The sequence below is a fragment of the Aythya fuligula genome, chromosome 16, assembly GCF_009819795.1.
Source record: "Aythya fuligula isolate bAytFul2 chromosome 16, bAytFul2.pri, whole genome shotgun sequence".
Lineage (NCBI taxonomy): Eukaryota > Metazoa > Chordata > Aves > Anseriformes > Anatidae > Aythya > Aythya fuligula.
In genome coordinates this window covers 16051146-16069117 of record NC_045574.1, presented here as the reverse complement: position 1 = coordinate 16069117, position 17972 = coordinate 16051146, and the positions used below count along the sequence as shown (strand labels likewise).

Sequence of the window (17972 nt, the reverse complement as noted above, 5' to 3'; positions counted from 1 at the left end):
ATAGTCGTATGCCACTGGGATGAACCTCTATGAAGGCTGTTGGTGCTGGGGTACCCATGCACTGGCATTTGCACGTGTTGGAGAGGGAGAATCGCCAGCCCAGCTGGCTGCTGTCCAGCTCCATGCAGCACCCACAGCAGGCAGCACTGTGTCAGCCCAGCGTGCCCTGCCTGTGCCTGCACTGGGTACAGCTTCTCTGTGCTCAGTGCCCAGAGCAGAGTATACCTGTAGGCATGTAAAATCTGCATGAAAGGTTTAAGTACTACTGGAGGGGTCTTATCAAAGGCAACGTTGTTATCGCCAGGGCTTTGATTAAAGGTAGCACTTTAATTTAAGGATCGGTTTATAAATGTTCTATTAATATTTAATGAAAGAACAGTGGAAGCTGATCCATTCCTTAATAACTTATAATAGAGCCTGTTGTAAAATGCATCTTTAATAAATCCCTAGCAGATGATGCTCTGACATACTGGTTAGAGTAGACCATAACCAAGAGATGTTGGGGTATATATTCTCCTTGCCTCCCAGGAGTGTGACTCTCATTACCCTTAATGGGAGCCTTGCAAGCTTGCTGAGGAGGGAATACACTCAAATGCTAATAAGAGGTATTTAAGGCACAAAGCATGCAGTAAAGTACCCACAGTTTAATGAAAAATTGTCAGAGGACAAGCAGGCTGAGTAGCTGCAGCTTTAGTTGGAAAGCTGGACAGCAAAGTCCCCCCACCCTGTTGTGGCTGAGCCCCTTGCCTGAAATGCCACATCTCTGTTGTGTTGACCTGTCTCTAGTAATAGAGATTTTCTAAGGCTATTTTTATAGGAGTCAGAGTGAAATTTGTTGAGAGACTCTGCCGTAAGGGAAGTGTAAGGAAGGTACACGTGCCTCAGCTTCTGCATGTGTGAAACCCAGTATCTCCTGAAATCCATCTGGTGTGTCTGGGCCTGATAGCCAGAGCCTGTTTGCAGCTGGAGGATTGCTCAAACCTGAGGAGTGTGTAAACATGCTCGACAGCAGGCAGGGGTCTGTGATGGCGAGTGTTATTGTCTGAGGCCAGGAAAGTGCATGAGCTAGGGCTGCACCTGCTGGTAGCCTGGGAGCTGCTGCACCTGGGCTTTCTTCTCTCACAGAACTTCTTTTTCTTTTTAATGGTGCGTATAGAACAATGGACTAGACACTGAAAACTCATGTGCATGTGGGATCCTGCTAGTCTGAGACAGTTTTATGGGAGTGGAAGCTGAGAATCAGGCTGCTAGAATGAAGAGGGACCACTGGGAGCAAAATGCACAAGCCAGGACGTGCAGAGGCTCAGATTCCTGCAACAACATTAATGCTGCTGTATTAAGGCATAAACTAAAATGTGCCCTGTGGGACTGTGGTGAGAATTAATGTCACTCCAGGAATTCAAGCTTCTTGATTCCTTGACTTTTTGTATCTTAATTCTCAAACTGGCTGTATCGTATGCTGGCTGTTTCATACGCTGTGTGGGTTGATTTACCATTCTACTTGCTTGCGACTCATAAGAGCAAAACTGCTGACAGTCTGCAGAAGCATCCTCGGCCTCTTTTGAGCAAATCTGTTTCCAGAATACCTGACCACTGAGTATGTACCGGGACTGACTCTTTCATGATGTCTAAGCCGTGAAAAGCCTCTCACAGAGGCCTTGCCTGGGTTCCAGGAATGCTCTGTGCAGATCTGTCTGCTAGCTGCTGGGGATGTGGTTGCCGTCTGTCCTGCACTGCCTGTGGCTTCATGGCAGTACAAGCTGTCTGCCCTTCTGTCAGTGCTAGCATGCGTGGCTGCACTGCTGGAGGAAGCAGGGACAGGACTGACTGTGCTAAACCAAATGTCTCATCCTGTCTGCCTTTGGCACCAGCTAGGAGATAGAACTTCCACCTGAGCAAACCCCATCCTGTTCCTGCTCTGAACTTGAATACGTTTTAGTGCTCCACTTGGGAATCCTGGCCTAACCACTCTGGGTGGCCAGGCTTCTGCTCTAATCATAAGATTTAATTATCCATAGCAGCAGCATAACTCTCAGAGTCACCATTGTTATTAATGGCCATTAAAAAAAAAAAATAATAATGGAGTGTTACATTTCTTATACTATGTGATAATGAAGAGCAATTTGTTTCCCCCTTTTGATTTTTACCTCCTCCACCTTTTTTTGCAGGTCCATACATGTATGTGCTCCCTTGCACCCCATAAGCCTCTGATTCCTTCAAACTCAGGTTCTCTTTTCCTTCCTTATCTTTGCAACCAGTTCTTCTCATGCTGTCCTTCATAATGTAGGTGTTGCATGTTTGAGTGTGGTTTGCACACTTAGGTATGCAATACAAATTGTGTGTGGGTTGCTTAGCTTGTCTTCTGTTCCTAGACATTACTAGCTTTGGTATGTGTCTGGTATTTCAGATTTGACTGGGGTTTCGAAGGCAGGACCAAAACTGCCTGGATGCCCAGAGGAGAACATTATGTGAAGTCCTGAATTCCCTCAGTAAGCCCTGAATTCCTGTAATCTCTCGGAGTCTTTAGGAGGGAGACAAGAAACTAAACGGCCCCACTGGAATAGGGGGAACTGAGGCATGGTATGTGCTGGTGTCTGCAAAACTTTGGGGAATGATTCTCATTCCTGCAGTGGCAGGAATGGTGAAGAAAATGGTGAAGTAATCTGATCCAGTTTTGATGGTGGCCTGCTCTGAGCCATGGTTGAAGCACAGACCTCCTGAGTCTCCTTCCACATGTGTTACTTCACAACAGATGTGTCTTTTCACTTTGTGGCAGGAGACATGCTGGTCCAGACTGCCCTCAGATGGAAGGTGCCTTGCTCAGAGGGTCTCTGAGGATGTGGACACCTGAGCTAGAAGTATTTCACACCAGAGTAAAGCCCATGATTATTAGATTCCTGTAAGGCAGTTGCCTGCTGAGTGCTTTGTCCTGCTTTGGTTTTATCACCCAAATAGTGCTGGCTATTGAGCAGATTTGGTGGTATTTTGTGTGCTGTTGTAAGTGTCCCCTTGCTGGCTAATTACACTGATTAATTTGGATCATGCTAGAAAGCCACATGTGCCTTGTACCCGAGGGTGTGCCACTACATGTCTGTATTATTCAACTATAATAGATGCTGACAAGAACTAGGGAGATGAGTCTGAGATGGAGGTTGTCCTTGCTTTGTTGGCAGTGTCTTGGAAGGAAGATGTTTGGCAGTTCTTCTGTCTGGAAAGAGGGTGAATCTCCAGTTTCTTGGTCCTTGTCTCTTCTGTCTCTGCTTTGAAAAAGGGGGTCTGCCACCATCTCTTACTGTTTCTTTTGTAGTGTCCCTAGGGGGTCATGGCTTATCTGCCTGTAGGAGATGAGACCATGTGAGTTTGATGCTCGTAGGTATTTGTGCCAGCATTCATGGTGCCATATGCAAGGAGTTGGTGTGGAGTAGGTTTGGAGACCCTGATTTGCCAAGGCCGTTAGCATGCGGTAAGTGGCACCACAGCACAGAAGATAAAAACAGCCTGATAGGCTAGTAGTAGCCTGGTGTGGCCCGTGTGACGTTAGGGGGAACAGCTTTCTCAGTGACAATCCTGCTGGGGTTCACGGAGGCCTGAAGCAAGGGGAATTCAGCTACATCATTCCCCCACTTTTCCAGGATAGGCTGGACGAGCAGTGCATGTCTTGGCAGGAGGTGCTTTCTGCTGACAGTCTGCACTTCTGGCAAAAACAAGGATTTTGTCTGCCTTGTGCCACTAGAAGGACCAGTGCCGGTTGGGACCATTTGCTGTGCTCTGCACATGCCAAATGGCCCAGACTTGCTCCCTGCTGGGACAGGCGACCTTGGCAGTGTACTGGGAAGTGCCTGAGCACTACTCCCATCTTGCATGGGGTATTATGAGCTATATCATTATGAGCAGCTCGCTTAAGTCATTACAGCCTTGGTGAATACATGAGCTTTTTCCCTCTCATCCCAATTCATCACTATTGTGCTGACATGAATCATTTTCATTATAAAATGCTTCAGACCCTGTTAATTAACAGAATTGCTTAAATTTCAATGAGATGGTGCTTGCCCAGAAATAACGGCTTTATATTCCTAGCAGAGTGACAGGAGAAGCCTATAAACATGACCAGCTGAGGCCAGTCCCATGCAGCCCCTGGGCAATGGGCACCTCTGTAGGGCCAGCCCTGCTGCTTGCAGACTGCAGGTTGCCGTTCTGCCAGGATGCCTTCCTGGAGGTGCGTTCACCCCTTTGGGTGAGGCAGGGTGGGACTCCTGGCCAAATGGCTGCATCTCAGCAGACCCAGGAGGAAATGGGCAACCAGTATAGACCATTGGCACATCACAAGGCAAACACCCGCTACACCCCTGCAGAGGGGCTGGGATGTTCCCTAGCAGGAGCTGGACAGTGCCCTGAGCTGCCTCTGATGGGTGTGCTGATGAGGAGCGTGGACCTCGTTTAAAGAGCAATAGAAGGGCTGAGGATTACCCCAGGGTGTGAACCAGCAGTTGCTGGAAGTACCTACCCAAGAGGTGGTGGGTGAGGCAGAGCCTTCCATTGATTCATGGGGCTCAAGGCAGTGACAGTCCAGGCAGTTACAGAACTGATGTGACAGAGGGACTGGAGGACGCTGGGTGAAATTTTGCCTGTCCATAAGAGCCAGGGAGCTGCAAGGATCCAAAGCAGTGGTGATGTCTTTATAATAAATCCTAACAATGGTAATTGTTGGAATAATTGCTAGTTTCAGAAAGCAAGGAGAGATAAATGTCTACAGAACAGTGTTGCCAGCTACTGCTGCACCTGTAATGTCATGCAGAGGAGGAAAAAGATATTTTCTTTCTTCCAGCTCAGTACTGTTTGACTACCTTTGGGCCACAGCACCAGTGGCTCCTTGGTGTGACCCATCCGTCTGCAGCCTTTGTCAGGAGGTTGAGTTCATCCTGGACACGTGAACAGGGAAGCTGTGAAAGCCTGCTGATGCATGTGTGATGCAAAGTGGGCTGATGCATGGAAGTCTCAGGGTATGTCCCTGAGGCCTCATCTTGCCTCCTTGCAGCTTGCTGTGTGGGAGCTGTGTGATGGCACCCAACATGCCCCTCCACCCTGCACAGGTTGTGCTGAAGGCTGCCCAGAGAGTCTTTGGTGAGGCAAGTGGCTTGGGCAGCTGCCGTGCACTGCCATCGCTCGCTTTGTAGCATGAGGCAAATGTCTTGCAAGTCCCATGAGGATTTGGGTGAACCTCTGCTGTCCTTATGGCACAGGCGGAGTTCCTCAATCCCACCAGGATGCACCCCATCACTGGAGGCTACATAGGACACAGCTGGGCATCCCCATCCCACATCATCCCTGATGCCAGGCAGGGTTGTTGGTGAAACAAAGCAAAGGAGGATTTTGCAGGGCTCATAATAAGAGGAGGTAAAGCTAATAGTTAAATGGGAAAGCCTGGAAGAGAGCAATTACAAAAACCTAAAGCAGTGTCTAAATCTGGGGGAATGTTATGAAACTGAGCTGGAGGGGATTTTAGGCTGATCTCTGGCTGTTATGGGCTGTTGCTGGGGTAGTTGGACTGGAATGTGTACATGAATACAAGGTTATTAGCAGCATGTCCCATGTGTGCCCCTGGTGCCACCCAAGGGCAGTCACTTTTTTCTTTCATTCTCAAAATGTTTCTTCTGTGCTTTGTTTCCATGTAAATGAAACATTGTGGCTGACAAAAGAAGTTGTCTTCTGCCATTCTAAGTATTCTCTGGGTTTCACTACTCCTTCCTTCCTGTTTTACATTCCTGTATATTTTGATCTGGTCACTTCTCCAAGCCCAGATGAATGATGACCTATAAAGACTTTTTTAGATTTCATTTCATAAAAAACACTAACATACCATATATATATTTTTTTTTGCTTTAAGGTCTCTAGTATGATCTTGGCCTCTGGTACATAGGGCATGTAACAGTAGCATCTTCAGCCTCTTTAACTTAGAGGGACACTTCAAAATGAGGGGTTTTGTGCAGCCATACTCTTGGAAATACCCTGACCCTGATTCTCCAGCTATCCTATTCTTCGTTCAGGTGTCGTCCAGGCATGCATGGGCAACTGGGCACACATGAAGTGGAGCCAGGTGCTGCTGTTCTGTAATGAGTCAATGACTGTGAGTGCCCTGGATGCGTGCATGCCATCAGCACGTGGCCCCTCGGGCTGTGGCAGGAGCCATCTGCTGCCCTCAGCCCGTCCTGGCAGCCACAGGACTGGTGCGTAGAGCCACCAGTATGGGGAGAGCGACTGGGGTGGAGGCCGGCCAGGCAGGCAGAGGACACGGGACCAGCTCTGCCCTCATCGCCCTTGTCCCATCCGTGCTGCTTTGCTCTGCAGCAGCTGCTCCTCCTGTGGCTCCAAGCTGTGCGCACCCTCCTGTGGCTCCTGTCTGAGCAGATAAGGATAAGTGGGCTGCCGTGGATTTGTGCCAAAGGGCTTTCATGACTCAGCTGGGGCTTCTACACAGCCGCCTTCTGCAAACCTTGCAGCTGGCCCCAGCACCTCTGGCCCCTGCCAATCCTTCACCTGCTCCTGGCCTCCCTGGGGGGAAGCAAAAACTTCCTCCAAATGGAAGTTTAACCCTGTTGGAGCTACTGACAGCCCCCAGTAACTGCAGCTAGGCAGGGACCTTGTGTGATAGGAACCTGCGAATTGGCCATTGAGACTTGTGGGGATTGGGTTGGTGGCCCATGGAGGCCAGGCGCCAGGAGGGTGGGTTCAGTTTGTTTCTGCCTGGTTGACAATTCCCTGTACTTGGTCCTCTCTCCAAAGCACATTTCTCCCCTTGGTCAATTTTTGCTTGTGTGATCTCTGTGAAGGCTGCGAAGGAGTTTGCTTGCTCCAGGGCCCAGCAGATGCTGTCTTTAGCAGCAGATGCTAAATGTGTCCTTATGGAAAATGCAGCCAGCAGCACCTAGAGCTGCCTTATAAAGAGCATCACCAGCAGTCAGGGGAGGTGTGCTTTCTTTCTACCTAGCGCTGGTGAGATTATGTGAATGCTGTGTCACCTCCAGGGCTGCCAAATACAAGAGAGATGGGGGCGTACTGGAGTAGTCCAGAAAAGAGGAATGAAAATTAGTGAAGTGTTCGATAATCTGCCACACAAACAGAGGCTGGGAAATCTAGCTGGCCCTGCTTTGACACAGGGCTTGGACTAGGTAATCCTCCAGCAACCCCTTCTCTGTGATGTGCCTGCACTCATGCTGTCCTGCCGACTTCCAGGTGTGATCCGGACAGCTGTGGCTGACCTGGACCGTGAGACGCAGGACCGGTACGAGGTGGTGATCCGTGCAACAGACATGGCTGGACAGTTGGGTGGCCTGTCCGGATCCACCACAGTCACCATCGTGGTCACTGATGTCAACGACAACCCACCACGCTTCCCTCAGAGTAAGTCCTGACAGCAGTAGGGACTGAGCACCTGATCCCAGTCCTTGTGGGTGGTGGGTGCAAGAGCTCACGGGCCCAGTCCTTGTGGGTGGTAGGACAGAAGTTCGGCTCGCGGCACGGCCTGGCGTATGGGTGCAGGCGAGCCGGCCCTGCTGCTTGGGCTGTGTGCAGGGCAGCAGCACCAAGGCACTGTAGTGTGCAGAACTGTGTGCCTGGTTCTGAACGCACCCCTGCCTACCAGTGTGATGGAGGGGCAGCTCCCTTGGCTGAGCCTGCCCAAGGCCCCAGGAAAGAGCAGGGCTGTGTGGTGGGGAGAGCAGGGATAACCCCTCCTTGACCCTCTTTGGGCAGTGCTGCAGGAGATGGTGGTGCTGGGCCACTCTGGCAGCCTGATCTATCCTGCTGCTTTCTTCCAGGGGCTTGGGCAGGGACTTGGGTATTGGCTGCTGGCCTGACCCCTCCTGGCTGCTGCCTCAAGGCTTGGCACCTTCTGCCAGAGCAGGAGGCATCGTGACACTGCCTGACACCCTGACAGCAGTGTGGTCACTAGACAGCCCTGTTATCCAAGTCATGGCCAATGGCCTGTGGCTTGTTCTTGTCTTCCCCTGGGACTCCCCAAGCGAATTGGTGATTCTGCTGCAAAGAGTGGGTTGTGCAATTTCTGCATTGCACAGCAGCCGCAGAGGGTGTGAGCACATGGCTGACAGACTAGAAAGAATGCTGCAGTTGGAGGAAGCTCAGCTCTTAGCTGCTGCTTCTGGAAATTAGAAATGGCAAAGTTTGCAAAGAATTGGAGAACACTGATTGCAGGGCAGTGCAACCAGAAAGAAACTGAGAAACCACCCTTTTCTTTACCTGGCTCTTCAAAACATTAGTGCTCTCCAGCTATCTTCCTGCAGGCCTTGTTTTTGACTGGGGTTTGTGTTTTTGTGTGGTAGGGCATTCTGGACTATAGATACTGGTAGAATTCGGGCAGCCGTTATGGCCCCAGGCAGGCATGCAGATGGGCATACCCGAGTAGAGAGGGCACAAAGGCAGGAGCTGTGACCTGGTGCCTTTCTCTCCTCCAGAGATGTATCAATTCAGCATCGTTGAAACTGCCCCTGTGGGCACCGCCATCGGGAGGGTAAAGGCAGAGGACTCTGACGTCGGGGAGAACACAGATATGACATATCAGATGAAGGATGAAGAAGGAGTGGAGATGTTCAAAGTCACCACAGACAGCAATACCCAAGAGGCTGTTATCACAGTACAGAAGGTGAGAGAGAAGGAGAGCTGGTTGGATAGAGGGAGGGCAGGGATCTCTAGGGGGACCTTTTTATTTGGGGACTCCTGCTGATGCATTTGAGTTGAAATAAATTCTCTTCTGAGTGCTGCTGTAGAAGTAGCAGTTGCGTTTTTGTGCTTGCAGATACAGGGAGAGACCTGTTCTGCCTGGATGGCAAAGCACAGACCTGTGTCTAGGAGGAAAGGCTGAAAAGGAGCAGCAGTGTACTGCCTACAGGAGCCTGGCACAGCACAGCTCCCAGGGCTGCAGTGAAGCGAGCAGTGTTTGGGTGAAGCTGTGCACAGGGCAGTGGAGACCAGTGCTTACAGCTGTTATTGATAGCACCTGTTAGGAAGAGGAATATGCCTGTTTAATTCCCATACCTGATCAACAACACTTTGAGTCTCTCTGCTTTAGCAGCAAAAACAATCAAGCAAATACTTGTTACAGGCAAGAAAAAAATTATTATTCACCAAGGCCACTGCATTCAGCTCCCTGCCTCTGTAGAAATAATCACAGGGTGATTAATGATCCAAAACCATTCACTTGCCAACATGCAGTCTGCTGTCTTCTTGATGGGTTTTGTCTGGGCACCCAGTGGGGTCCCTGGGAAGCAGGCTGGAGGTTTCCTCTTCTTCCTGCTCCCCTTGGTGTGGGTGCTGCTTGTGGGAGGGCAGAGTGTGGGTGCAAGAGCTCACGGGCCCTTTCTGGAGAGCAGACCAGCACTGCCACAAAGTCTGCCGAGCAGAGTCCTGCGAAAGAAGGGGCAGTGACAGGGGCTCCTTGATCAGAATGTGGCTAATTCTCTCCTGTTGTCTCAGCCTCTTGACTATGAGTCAAAAAAAGTGCACACCGTCGTGGTGGAGGCCCTGAACAAGTTCGTGGACCCACGTTTTGTGGACCTGGGCACCTTCCGGGACCAAACCATCGTGCGGGTGTCTGTGCTGGATGTTGACGAGCCCCCCGAGTTCCGGCCCCCCTCCAATCTGATGGAGGTCCAGGAGGACGCACAAGTTGGCTCTGTCGTGGGGGTGGTCACTGCCCTTGACCCTGATACAGCGAACCACCCTGTCCGGTAATGCATCTGCTTAAATTTCGCATCCTCTTCCTTTCCTTTTAGCAGCAGGCATGGGGTCACCTGCAAGGGATGGTTGTGGCTGGAGGGCTCACGACCATCAATGGGGTGGAGGGGAGGCAATGGGAGAAGTGGAGGGGCAGAGCAGGTGAGGGTGATGAGCACTGTGCATGCGCAGGGCTGGCAGTGAGTGACAGTCTGCACGCAGGTACAGGCAAGCTAGAACAGCCATCTTGCAGGTGACAGACACGTCACTGGCAAGTGACAGGTTTGCAATTGTCAGGGGAGTGTCAGGGAAGGTGGCGGGGTGATGCTTGCGTGTCCTTGCTGCTGACAGTGAGGCATCTGCAGCGCTGCCTGACACTGGCCAAGCAAGCAACCAGAAATGACAGGCAGGTAGTGATGAAGAATGATAAATGAGGTGAGGCTTGGGAAGTGTGGAGCTAGAGCTTAGTTCTCTGTGTGTGTGTGTGTGTGCGCATGTGTGCATGGGGATGAAAGATCAGAGGAGTTTATATTTGGGCAGGGGACATAATCCAGGCAGCAGCTTATCTGCACAGGACATTTCCCATTTCCGTTTAATTTGTGGCTAAAGAGATTGTTACCTTGTTAAATTGTTATTACCTAAGGCACAAAGCAGCCTTCTGGCTCTGCCAACTGGCCTGAGTCATGAGCAGTTGGGATGAAAAGCTAGTGTTCTGAAAACATCCTCAATATGTGGAAAATTTCCTTGAAATGTGTGTTCTCATGCCAGGTGATGGTGGGGCTGCAGGCACTTTGTGCACAGCCGCTCACTTCAAATGAGTTGCAGTGGCTTTGCATTTGAGAGCTCTGTATGGAGCCTGTCCCTGTCAGTGATAAACTGGGACATGTTGGGGCTTTGGGATAGCAAGGGAGGGCTTGGGTACTGTACCGATCCCACTGATGGCATCCCTGCATGGCTGCTTGGGGTGCTGTGTTGACTGCAGGGGAGCGTGTTAGTTCAGGGTGGGCTGGGGGGTATTTCCAGGTCTTCAAGATCAAGATACATAGAAAGCTCAGAGAAGATTCTGCAAATGGAAAACTGCTATCTACAGATGCCTGGCAGCTAGCAGATGGTATTGTGTCAAAGTTGGGTGCTGAAAGTTGTCTTTGGGGTAAGGGACTCAGCCTTGGCACAGAATGAACTGTCTATGTGAGCATGCAACACTTGCACTGTTGGTGCTATCTGCTGGATGTGTTCTCAAAGCGCCTACATGCACCTTGGCTTATTGGTTCCCTTTTCCTTCAGGCTACGTCTGATTTCTTCTTTCTTTGTGGCCTGCCCTGAGCACATGGCTGTTAGCTTGTGCTCATCTGTTGTGTGCGGTCTTTCTATGTATCTGTGTGTGTGTACACATGTGCCTGTACTTTTCTACTGGAGTGTTTCTAGCAGTGCTACAGAACATACATTTTACTTTCTGATCTGTAATTGTAGGAAAAGTGCCATGGAGACAGAACTATTCTTCTTCTCGTTTTCTCTTGTTCTTTATGCTGTTTCCCCGTGGAGTTTGTTGCCTTGTTTGCAGACAGAACAAAAGAAAGCAGAGAGGCTTTCTACCACTGTGCAGAAGGTGATGAGGAGCAGAGAGAAGCAGATTCAAGTACTCAGTAGGAGCAAGAGCATTACAGGCCAAACTTTACTCTACATGCATCTCTGTCTTACAGAAAGCATAGTGCCAGGCAAGGTAATGACTCGTGCTGAGGCATGAGGGCATGGCCAGCAGGACCCCTGGGCATCTGCTGCAGCTTGGGAATTGCAATGTGTTTTTCCTTGTCAGGCAGTTTTTCCTTGTTTTCAGGTATTTTTCCTTGTTTTCCCCAGGCAGATAGCTCATCCTGCATCCCCCGGCTCCCCTGTGGCAGTTGGTCTCCACCTGGTCCTCTCTCCACTCACCTCTGTTCTGGCAGTGCCTGCTGGCATGAGGGGCGGCCAGTCCATCCTCCTGTGAGGCTCCCTTGGCACTTGCCTGGGTAGCGCGGGTGGGTGAGCCTTCCCTGCTGTTCCCACATGTGCTGCATGGAGTTGCAGGTTGCTGCTGGTGTGGCACCAATGCAGGAGGAAGGCACTGTTTGATCTCTCCCGCTTTCCTGTCCCCTGGCTAGCCAGGTAGTTTAATAAAATACTTTGCCACGTAGGCAGCCGCTCACAGCTTCAAAGTGGTGCACAAACATTAATGCAAGCATCCTGCCGTGCCCTGCCAGGATGTGACACTAGCCCGTCAGCAGGAGACGGCAGTAAGTCACCTCACATTTCAAGTGTGCTACTCAGAGTACAGTCGCAAGAAGCCAGCACTTGTACTTCACCTCTGTTACATTAGAGAGCAACCGGTCCTGACAGCATGACCAGCATTTGATCCTCAGCTCCTTGAAGCTGGCATGAACACTTTCAACTCTTTGCAGTTCAGTGGATCCCTGTAACTTCCTGATCCTCCTCTGCTAGAGGCGGGAGCAAAAACCTGGCTGTGTTTCTGCAGGGGCTGCTGTCTGCTGGACTCTGCTCTGTTGGCTCTGCCATGTGAAGAGAGGAGGGCCACCACCTTCTGTCATGATGAGGGGCACTCTCCCCTTGAGGCAAGAAAGAACAAGGATCACCAGAGACAGCTGAGCAAAAATCAGCTCTGTCAGCATTTCCAGGTCCTGCTGACACCAGGCTGCCAATAACGAGGTTTTGGAAGTATTTTTAGCCAAATGGGACAGGACATGCCCTTGGCTCTTTGATTCCATCCCCAAGTGAACACAAAGAGGGCTCTGTGGCTCCTGCTGCAGTGGCTGGCCTGAAGCAGCTGCTGGAGGCAGGCTACAGCCTGGCACTTCCCGGCCCCCCGCCAGTTCACTTGTCCCATGAAGATGTGGCTGCTCGGTGCGAGAACAAATCCCTCCCAGGTGAGCCAGGTTGGATCCTGAAGTGCCCTGTTATGAAGATGTGAGGGCTGAAGTAGTGTCCAACTCCCCTGTGGTGGGAACCATCCCAAGGACACTGCTTGCTCCCCCCTCTCTGGGGGGGCTGTGTCCCGGCTGCCTGCGGATGTGGCAACCGCTGCAGCCGCTTGCCTGGGCAGGAGGATTGCTGGGGCACCCAGAGGGCCCCAGCTTGTGGCTGCTTGGAGAGGGCCGCGCTCCCTCCAGCAGTGATGCTGTGAAGCAGGGAGCTGTGCTGAAGCTCAGCACGGCACAGGCTGCCCCCTTCCTCTGGGGAACATGGAAACCCACAACGGGGCAGGCAGAAAATGCCTTTCTCAAGAATGGTGCTTTCTATTTTGTTCCATCCTTATTTGTTGCCTAACAAAAGCTGGATCCGCTCTTTCTAGAAAGCATTTAGTTTCCAGTTGGCATTTTGGCTTTGGCTGTGTATTTCCTGCGTGTAGTGTGATGTTTCTCAGCTGAGCCATTGTATTAGGTAAAACAGTGATAGACTGTCTGCATACGTGAGGCTGTTTACATGGAAGCCTTTTGTTTTTCTCTCTGCAGTGAAAGTCTGTGCTCTGATTGTGTGCATTCCAGGCTTTATCAGCACTGGGAAGACGTTGCTTGGGATTTAAGGTTCTCAGAGATATTCTTGTTTGGCTTTCACCAAATCCAGAGGCACGTGTTGGACATAGGCATTTTATAGACTCCAACAGCACAGCAAGAACTACAACCTGCTTTAACACAAAAGGGAGAGGAGGAAAAAACAAACATAACAAAAAGCTTTTCACACAGTGCTTGAAAAGCTCCCTATTAACAAAACACATGGCATAAAATGTGCTCCTTGTTGCATTCAGGGGGAGAATTGAAATAAACTGCTTGAGAAATGCATTCGTGAGAACGATGAGCACCAAAAAAGCTGTCTAAATTAAACAGTCACTTGTAACATCCAGACCAACAGGCAGTGCCAGCAGGAAGAGAGGAAAATGGATTACAAGGTCCGCATCCCAATCAGAGCTGGGGACTGCAGTTCCAGATATGGAACAGCAGCAGGCTTTAGGAGGAATAAACATATATCCTACTTCTGCGTACCCGGAGGACCAGGGACTAATTGGTGCCACTTCCCAGGTTTCACTTCGGTGGAACAAGTGAAGATGAAGCTGGATTACTAGTGGTGGAGAGGCTTGTGATGGTCAGCAGAACATTGGTTGGTAAAGATCAGATTGCACAAAATGATGTAAAATGAGCATAATTGTTACCTTCTCATTGGAAGCCCTGGTCTCCACAGGGTTGGCTGTAACCTCTTGGAAGGGGAGGTCTATGGTCATGTAGAGTGCTGTGGAGCAGGTTTTCTGATTTCTGAGTTGGCTATGGAGTGGCTTTGTAGGGAGTAGACTGACATCCTTGCACCCCTGAGTTCCCACGTCCAATGCCAGCATAGTGCTCCATAGTCTCCACAACACTTTATGCAGATGGAATGCAGGCAGCTAGTGCCAGATGTTTTCAGGCTCAGTGATGTCTCCCTTCACTAACTGGGTTTTCCTGTTAAGCTTTTTTTTTTTTTTTTTTTTTTTTTTTTTTTTTTTTTTCCTTTTGAAGACATCTTTGTTTATGCAGTAATGATATGAGTGTGAACAAAACAGGCATGGGATTAACCAACACACAAGGAAGCATATGGAGGTGAAGTACCATCCTGACCTCTGACAGTAGGAAAAAGCAGAACAGAAGAGGATGTGATGGAGGTCAAGAGATGCAGTAGAACAATGGAAGCAGTTATGCAAACATGAGTTATGCTATTGGAAGGATATTGGGTTTTGTCATCCCAGTTTCTGTTACTTCTAGCAGAATGTTGTACTGATCTGTACCAGTCAGAGCAGCCAGACCTCTCCTTTTTGTTTGCAGTGGGAGAATGCGGAGTGGATGAGAGGCTGCAGTACATGCCAAGACAGAGGAAGCCAGTCACACAGGTGCAGGACGTGATAGTTTGTGCATGTGCACCAATGAGATTTAGATAGTGATTTTTGAATGTTTTCCCTTAACTACAAGTAAGTGCTGTTGTACTTTCTCATCCCCATCTGTCTGAAAAGGAGGGAGCTAAGGAATGCAATCTGGTGCTGTATAACAGTAGGCATTCTGTAGGCATAAAGCCATTTGTATTCTGTTTAGGTGCCTCCATCAGGTAGCGATGCTCAGCTGTGTGGATGATAGGTGCCTCTGGGAGGCAATCCACGTGCAGCTGGCTCCCTCCTGGCCAGCGTGGGAAGGCACAGGGGCTGCCAACAGCTCTGTGCAGGGCAGCTGCCCCGTGCCCAGGGCTGGTGCTTGGGCTGTGGGCCATGCAGGAGGTGGGCCTGCAGAGCACGGCTGGGCTGTGCGAGGCACAGAGACTTGGGACAGCCACCGTGCAGCACGCCCGCACCATCCTGAGCGTGTGCCAGCCCGTCCTGCTCTGCTTGTCTGGCGTGCCCTCAGCACTGTCCTGTCTGTCAGCTTTTCAGCGTGCTTTGTCTCTGCGTTTATCTTCCTTCTGTTGTTGGACATGTGACTGAAGGTTTTAATTTATTCACAGCCCTCCTTTTGGTAATTTATCCTTTGTACTCTTTGCTGTCTTGTATTATTTAATTCTGTAAAGCACTCTGGGATGCAGTCTGTATGAAAGATGCTGCACACAATAACATTATGCTGAATTGTTTGTGATTTGTAGGCCTTCTGGACTTCTAATTCTGATCGCAGTGGTGGTGGTTATTTGTGTTACGGCTGCACTCAAGGGCCTCGGTTGGATTGGGCTTCCCTTTCAGTCCCTGCCTTCAAGGAGCGCACATCCTAATTGCACCTGATTTAATGATAGCCTGCCTTATTCTGTGTGCAGTGGTTGGAAACGCAGGACATGCCACCAGGACTGGCTGTGTAGGCTCATGGTGTTACGGCTAAAGCATGGGGTGAAGCCTAGCTGTTTGCCTTCTCACGAGCTGTGACAGAGGCAGGAACAGTGCTCCCGAGGCACGGGCACAGGGAGCTGCTGTGGAGGCATGGCAAGGGGCTTCAGGGGGTTGTGCTGGAGCAACCCCAGGAAAGGAGAATGAGCGGCTTGCAGCAGGGCTCTGCTGGGTTGGAGCCCTTCAGGCTGCCCTGGTAAAAACAGGCATCCCCAGAGAGGGCAGGCTGAGGGGCTGTGGGGGATGACGTGCTGCGCTGGTTGCAGGGGCACTGGCTGTTGCCCACCCCTCTGCTGCCGGGGTTCTTGCGCTGGTTGCAGGGGTTTGGTCTGCTCCTGGAGGGGACCTTGCCACTTGTACCTGCTGTTGCTGCTGTGCTCTCGTCTGGGTCCTGTGGGAGGGGGTAGTGTGTGAGAGAGGCTCACTTTTAGTTAACGTCTTTCCTGAAGCTCCTGAGCCTACAGCTCAGCAGCTTTCCAAAGTCATGGCTGGAGTTACAGCCCATGATTTCTGTACTGCTCTATCCTGAACACGAGGTTCCCATCAGAGCAGGTTTTACCCCTTGTCCACAGTCTGCATTTGGTTCTACTTTGTACACCAAAAGCCACACTTTAATTTTATGAGAGCACTCTGGGCTGTCAGTCTGGCAGAGACACGGCCTTCGTGTAGCCAGCTGCAGCAGAGGAGCAGTGAGAGCGGTGACAGTGCCTGCTGCATTAGACCCCATACCCCCAGGGCTGACTATGAGGTTGGCCTTGGCACATCCAGTTGTTCATGGTTTTCCCTCTTGCCTGGTCTCAGGTATGCTATCGACCGCAGCACAGACACAGAGAGGATCTTTGACATCGACGCCAACACAGGTGCCATTGTGACAGGAAAGGTCCTGGACCGGGAGACAGCAGGGTGGCACAACATCACTGTCCTCGCGATGGAAGCAGGTGAGATGGAGGAGCGCCGTGCGGAGCAGACAGTCTGCATTGGACTGTATCAGGGGCAGAGGGAGAAATACAGGCATTTTCACTGCAAAGGTGACCAAGGTGCAACAGTTAATTAACGCTGAAATTAAATAAATAAATAAACGCAGCATTACTTAGTCTGACATCTCCCTAGACAACCTAAAAATACTCTTCCTGACTCAGTCATTAATAAGGGATCGTGGTCGAATAGTGTCTTTGATGAACACTAATCAAATCTGTGTTAGCTATGCACCAGCTCTGGCAGTCATCCCTGTGCAGCTTGTTCCCTGCATTCACAGCTGGTGAGCAGCTCAGGGGGCTCTTGGAGATGTGTGTTCATGTCACCAAATCCTCCTGGTCAGCTGCATGCTGCAGGTGGATGCCCCCTCAGCTGGAGCCCTGCAAAATGGAGACTGCCAGCACTCACTGATGCTGGGGGCTCAAGGTGGTGGCAGGCTGTACCTGCACGACAGGTATGTGGCTCTGGATGCCTCCCGTGCCCTTCCTTCTTGGCCCCAAGACCTGCATTTTCACCCCCCACAGGGGGCTAGAAAGCTGCAAACTGGGAAGAGCCCCCAGAGGTTTTCTGAACCTGCCTCTGATGCTCCCCTCTTGCATGCTCTACTCTACCCAGTGAGAGGTGCTTTTAGTTGGTGAAATAAATACTCAGTGTGGTGACAGGCAGGGCGGGGAGCACCCACCTCGTGAGACAAAGGCAGGGGGATGCTGGTGAAGGGGCTGAGGGTGGCAGCAGCAGAGCTGCCTGCTGGGTTTGGCACTGCCAGGTTGCTTGAGCCCCAGCGCCAGATCACTCAGCCTCACCCCGTGGCCTCCCAGACAAGCGCCATGGCAGAGGATGAGAGGAAGCTCTCTTGTCCTCTTCTGAAATGAGCTCCTTTCTGGCCTTCCCGTGTGACAGTCATCTCCTTTCCCCATGGCTGTGCTACCCCAGGGTCTGTATTTGCAGTAACTGCCAAATCTGAGCACACCCAGCTGAGAGAGCCTGGAGGGAGCAGCTCATGGGCTGTGCAGGGTTTGTTGGTTGATCTTTCCTGTGTGACACTGGGGTGGCAGAGCCTGGCTTGGACATTTCCAGCAGAAGTTCTGTTTGTCTTCTTTACTCCAGTAAAGAACAGACCTGGGTCCTGCTGCTCAAAAGAGCTTTGAATAAACTCCTCTTGAGGAATGAAAAGAAGATAATAGCAGCAAAGGGAAGGCTTTGATTACCTGCAGGTGCTGCACTGTGGGTAGGAAGAGGTTGAGACTGCCCTGGCTATCCTGCTGCCCTCTGTAATGTTTGCACAGTGTGAACATTGGCTCACAGGCTGTGCAGGTTCCCCCACATGATGGTGGATATTGCCCAGGGGCCCCAGAGATTGCTCATCTTCACTGAGTTCTTCCTTTTTCTGAGTCTT

At 50.8% G+C, this 17972-nt stretch overlaps 1 protein-coding gene across 1 annotated transcript in view; it reads left to right on the top strand.

Annotated features, from left to right (window-relative positions):
• CDH22 (cadherin 22) overlaps positions 1–17972 on the top strand; it is a 48544-nt gene that overhangs the window by 14256 nt on the left and 16316 nt on the right. Inside the window, exons 4-7 of the mRNA XM_032198614.1 lie at positions 7231–7398; positions 8469–8656; positions 9487–9740; positions 16403–16539. Of these exons, the coding sequence (XP_032054505.1) occupies positions 7231–7398; positions 8469–8656; positions 9487–9740; positions 16403–16539 (747 nt within the window). The remainder of the gene's footprint in view (positions 1–7230; positions 7399–8468; positions 8657–9486; positions 9741–16402; positions 16540–17972) is intronic.